Source organism: Temnothorax curvispinosus, unplaced genomic scaffold, assembly GCF_003070985.1.
Source record: "Temnothorax curvispinosus isolate PA1 unplaced genomic scaffold, ASM307098v1 QBEX01002494.1, whole genome shotgun sequence".
NCBI classification, from domain to species: Eukaryota; Metazoa; Arthropoda; class Insecta; order Hymenoptera; family Formicidae; genus Temnothorax; species Temnothorax curvispinosus.
The window spans coordinates 1-5728 of NW_020212274.1; the positions used below are offsets into that span (position 1 = coordinate 1).

The window sequence follows — 5728 nt, forward strand, 5'->3', positions numbered from 1 at the left end:
CATCTGTGAAATTTAACATCATACATTCTCTTATGTAACAAGGTCAGAAGCGATAATACAGATTTTGCGATAATATAAAATTTAAAGTGAGATTATTTCCGCTCGTTATCATCTTTATCTATCTACAGTCAACTTTGATTTTAGTATCAATTCATTTTTTCAATGAAGTGATAATTTCACGATAATGCATTACGGAAATTCACGTTTTAGAAAAATAGAAAAACAGAAAATATATTAAGATATGGACTTACTGGTCATTTCGCCATTGAAATTAACAATGACGGGATCAGTGTTCCAGTGAGCTCTCGCAACAATTTCGAGGAATCGTAGAAATGCCACTTGCGGCGTCTGAGCCGGCTTATACGGCTCCGGTGCGAGATACAGCGATGCCACGAGCAATTCAATCACAACTCCTGGTATGTGTGTGTCGTCCAAGAGCTGCGCCGATAACCATCGTTTCGCCAAACAGCAAGCGGGACCGAACGATGGTTGCTGAGAATGCAACCTAAAAGAACGAGAATGTCATATATACTGTATATATCTTTTTATTTATTGCACATGATTTATCTATTGTACGAACTATTATAGATATCTTATTTAATCCTCAATATCAATAAATTTTGTTAAACTTTTGGTATAATATATGAAATCTCAAAAAATTATAATTTTTTCTCCACCATCTTATAGACTACTATTAATTATAACGTCTTTTATATCACAAAGTCCAAGAGATATCTGCTAACGATTAAATTCGAGAGAAAAATTACCATTCGGGAAAAATATTTTCAAAAATAAAAGGTATGCTCCTTAACATTCTATAGAAATTGTCCTAACAAGGATTCATCAATTCTTACCCATGCAAAGCACTACTCAATTTCGGTAAATGAAACAATTTGTTTTCCAGTTCAATGGATTCCTCATTGTCTCTGTATTTAATTACTCCATTCTCCTTGACTTGTTTCATTAATGCAATTTCCTTCTGGTGCGCCACTTTTAATCGAAAAACGAATCCGTTCTAATAAAAAAGAAAATTTCATATTACATCAAGAAGAGTGTGCTGTTATAAATGTAATACTACAGGATATTCCCATTTAAAATACAATTAATATTACAAATACGATACTATTACATTATACTGTTAAAATAATCCATCATATTAACCTGGTACACATCTACATAAGAAGGATTGGCCTGCACTGTCAGTTCATGTTGAGTCCTGAGGCATTCCGCGATTTGTATGTGAAACGCCGCCTTTGTCTTCCTAATGGCTTCCAGTTCCTCAGGCCATTTCCCGCTAGTCGATAACTGTAACGTCGCATCAAGCGCGTGAACATACATAGGGCATTTCGTGATGTTCTTTGAAAGGCTCAAACAATTTTTGTCTTCCTCGGTGACACCATCGGTCTTCCGATGGACAGTAGCAAGTGGCGGAAAGATTTCCGCGTATCGAAAAACCGGGCTCGAACCCTGCACACCATTTATCGTCAAAGGCATATCCTTTAGTGACATCAAATTCTTTTCCAAAGTGTTAAAAGCTTGTAGAACCTTTAATGTAGCTTCTTCGCCAGTGCCGTATACGAAGTGCGTTATTTTGTACTAAATAAAAGTATATAATCATAAATTACGTAAAATTTAAAGAACATAACGATAATTTAAAACAACGCACTTTAATTGAAAATGATTGTATTAAATAGCAATTGTAAAATTACCTTGTGCAACTTTAGCAAATCTTCCATTTGATCCGCGACATATAAATAATGTTTTTTGAGGATGTTAAACTTTGCTTTTAGCAGAAAAACTATTATCTTCTTACATATTATTCTCTTGTCTGTGAGAGTTTTGCCTTTCGACCAAACCACAGCCTCACGAATGGTTCCGTCTTTAAATCTGCGTAATTCAGACTTATCGCCCCAAAAATTTCTAAAGTCAATTGCCTGCAAAATAAAATACGAAGTCTTATATCTTGTGGCATGCAATATAATAATAAATACTTTAAATGACAATTATTATATATTCTTTACTTCATTATCGTATTGTTTAAGGCATTTTATTTCAATGAGTTGCTTACTTCTGGTAGATTAGCTTCAGGTCCTTTGTCCACGATGTCAAAACATGTTTCAGGATTCAATTCTAGTCCAATAACGAGCTTCTCAATACTATCTGGCATCACCTCAGTACATTCCCATTCCTTGCATATACTGGGTAATACGCATAATCGATTAATCCTATCTTTTAGACCTTTCTTCAGAACTTCGAAAAATAATTTAATCACCTGACTACGTTTGTCAGGCCCGTAATTCAGTTTGTCGTCCACGCTGGATTTATCATTCACAACTCTCTCTAAAACTGACTTATCCTGAAAACTACACACATAGGAATGATAAGTTATTAAAATGGATGTGGCGCTCTCAAGTACATATAAATTTTACATTAAATTCTCTTCTCATATAAATTACCATAAAATATGATCAAATGCTCTGTGAAATGGTACATTTCGCATAAAAAGTGCATGAAAGCTATCCACGTGTAGGTTGTCCAAATGCTTCAGGCACGACGCCGCTTCTCTCTGTACCCACGAAAAGGTATCCTTCGACAGATTCGCCGCGAAATTGTGATAGCCGGTACTATCAAGAAAGACACAATCGTAATAATTGTGATAATGGGACACTTGTTTCTGATTATCTTTGTCTTCGCACATGGTAATTCCGTTCTCGCACCAATTTCCCTGTTCTACGTCAAATAATATCTACAATTAACATCTTATATAATGTAAGAGAACAGCGTAATTTAACTAGCAACTTTTTCCAAGATACCTAGGCAAATCCAGACATTCCGTACAATCTGATAGCTGCTCATGAAAGTGTTGAGCTTTTTCTCGCGCAACAAATAGATTACAAACATTGTGACGATGTGGCCGGTGAAGCCGTCGTATCCCTTGTTCAATTCGCGTTGGCGCAACCATATTTTCAGTAGGATTATACCGTCCCTCAAATTTGGATATGCTTTTATTACTTGCGCGACTTCGGAATTTGTCCTCGACATCACTAGGTCGCGCAATACCAGAGAATTGTAGTGCGAAGTAGGCGGTAAAGATGCTGTAGGAAAAAAGACAATACAATATGAAAAATTTAAAACACTTCCATCGATCTATGTAAAGTATTATAAATCCATCATGTAACTCTTACTGTCTTCCATAGACTTCTCGTTGAAATACCATCCTGGCCTAACGCTATTTTTCTCCGGCAGAAATCTATTCAACTTGAAGCTGGTTTCCTGCGCGGATACGTGTATTACTACGTCCACCTTCTTGTTCAATCTTCCGCTGGGTCGAAGCTTCAAGGAAGGTGTTAGATTGTCGCCGATAAATCTCTTACTCTCGGCGATGTCGCTTCCTATAATCGACGCTACGAACGCCAGGTATATCGCTCTTTTTCTAAAATATACATAGTTCTGATAATCCTGCTTCCGAAATAAAGTAGCCGGCATCTCCACCATTACATCCACGGTAACGGTAGGACCGAGAATACATCCAAAATCGTAAGATCCAACCACGCTGACGTTGATCGGCTTCAAGAATTTGAAAACGCTCTTGGTTTCTTTTGGTATATGCGGCACAGGAATGCAAATGCCCAGTTCATGATCCAAATTATTATTTACAAGCTGAAATACATCAATATAATAAATCAAATATTATTTTATTGCCTTATATCATGCAGTTCAATTTACTAACCGGAACTTCTTCAGTCTCTTCGACAGATTCAATCGCTGCTTTCAACTTCCCAAACCAAATCTCAAATAACGCTTTATATTTATCTTTGAGCCTCACTTCGTTGAGAACCTCTTCGATTTGTAATCGGAACAGATTCGAGTGAAATAAATTCTCGGTTTCCCTAAGCTGACTGAGTTCTTCGACTGTTGGCTGCTTGTAAAGGCTGTTTTCAAATTTTTTCTTCTTCTTGGGCACTGCCTCCGTTAACTCGTCCGTGACTTTCTTTCTCTTCTTCTCTGAATTTACTGCGTGAGATTCAGTCTCGTGATTTTCCAGTTCTTCTACTTCTCCTTCTTCTTCATCTTCTACTGAGTCCGCATTGTCAGATTCAGGATCCTCATCATCGTTCGTGTCTTCCATCAGATCTGCATTATCAGATTCAGACTCCACTGGATCCTCATCGTCAACCTCTGAATTCACTGTACTTTCGTTGTCGGATTCAGAATTCATCGAATCTTCATCTTCAATGGCACATTCAGCCTCGTGCCTGTTGCTCTTTGCTTTGCTCGACTGAAATTATTCATCAAATGTCTTATTTCTTTCATTTCTTCTCATCCAAACATCATTACACATTAAGAAATAATATTTCAAAATATATCGGTATCTTAGAGGTAAAGAATTATATCTCATTTTTTGTCGAAATGTAGTTAATACTTTTTCAACTATACCAGGAGCTTAAATTGTATAATGGTAAAGGGCAGTAAAGGGTCTTACGTCCATTATTACTAATTCCTAAGATATAATGTTTAATCGAAGTTGTACTGGAAATTTTCAAAGAAATAAGAAACTTTAAACCTTGTTTTCTCAAAATTTATAATAATGAAGATTCTTTACTTCTAAAGCACAGATATATAAATACACTAATATTCAAATTAACATAAATATCAATTATAAACAGTGTGTTCATAAATCATCACTTTAAATGACAGTTCAAACGTTATTACGTATTAAGAAACAATATGTCTAAATTAAAATATATACAAATATACACTAATATTTTAAATTTAGATTTAACAGAAAAATTTGTAATTGATGCAGAAATATAAAACAATTTGAGGTTATAGAGTAGGAAGTCCGACTCGATGCCTCGCCGAATGAATAAGATATAACAACAGAATTTAGTGTACCCTCGAAGGCCCCTTCATTTTCCTCGCGCTGATGCGTGACTTAAAAGGGTTTTAATTCTTATTCGAGCCTCACGTTGCAAAACACACGCCGGCTACCTCACGCGTCACGCCACATGCTCACACAAGTCACACATGCTCGGTGCTCGCCATGCTTTCCCAGCACACGTGATCAAATTCACACGTCGCGACATCTCTCCCTTATTTCTCTCCCTAAAAGCCCGCGTTTCTTCGTCGGTACGGAGAACGCTCGACGAAGAAGCTTTTCAGATTATATCCGGATCAGAAATAAAATGCCTCGTATCTCGTATCGCGAATAAAGTATCTCGGAGAGATTGGGAGAGATATAATTTATTATATTTGTGAAAGAAGCATAACCAACGCCGGAACCAGGCGTTTCAATTAGAACGCACTGTTCCGCGAAGTGATCGCAATGCAGGTTTCATCCCGCTTTTCCGGTAAAAGTCGTTGCATAACGGTCGATCGTTTAATCGCGACGCTCTCACTAATACCCCCCGTCATTTTGACGCCGCCGTTTTTTCTTTCGCGCGGAAGGAATTAAGAAAAGACTCCAAAAAATAAAATTCTCGAGAGCGCGACTGTTATCGGCGGATGCTGACCCGCGACCCCCTCCCTCCCGCGGCCATGTCGGTGTCGACGGCGGTGTCAATGACAGCTGGGCCGCCGATGACGGCAATCAGCAATAGCAATGTCGCCAGTCAATGGCGTACGCGCACAATAGGCGCACCTGTGTCGATGTGTCAGAGCCCAGACCTCTGCAGACCCCGGCCGTGTTGTATCTCGTTTTCGCGTGACGCCTCGAGCTCTGCGCCGA

The 5728-nt window shown here is 38.0% G+C and overlaps 1 protein-coding gene across 1 annotated transcript; it reads right to left on the minus strand.

Annotated features, from left to right (window-relative positions):
- Positions 1-48: 48 nt before the first annotated feature.
- Positions 49-5722, minus strand: LOC112451736 (nucleolar protein 6-like). Its single transcript, XM_025011561.1, has 10 exons — positions 4897-5722; positions 3731-4279; positions 3186-3660; positions 2814-3095; positions 2457-2730; positions 2069-2363; positions 1710-1934; positions 1162-1596; positions 855-1015; positions 49-505 (listed from the first exon to the last, which is right to left on the minus strand). Exons 1-10 carry the CDS (start codon positions 4912-4914, stop codon positions 235-237), a joined length of 2985 nt encoding a protein of 994 aa, XP_024867329.1. The 5' UTR covers positions 4915-5722; the 3' UTR covers positions 49-234.
- Between the last annotated feature and the right edge of the window lie 6 nt (positions 5723-5728).

Coding starts and splice junctions, on each gene's coding strand:
- LOC112451736 (XM_025011561.1), bottom strand. Junction 3,096..3,185: donor CGAGAAGTCTATGGAAGACA/GTAAGAGTTACA, acceptor TTTTTCCTACAG/CATCTTTACCGCCTACTTCG. Junction 1,935..2,068: donor CTGAAGCTAATCTACCAGAA/GTAAGCAACTCA, acceptor TTTATTTTGCAG/GCAATTGACTTTAGAAATTT.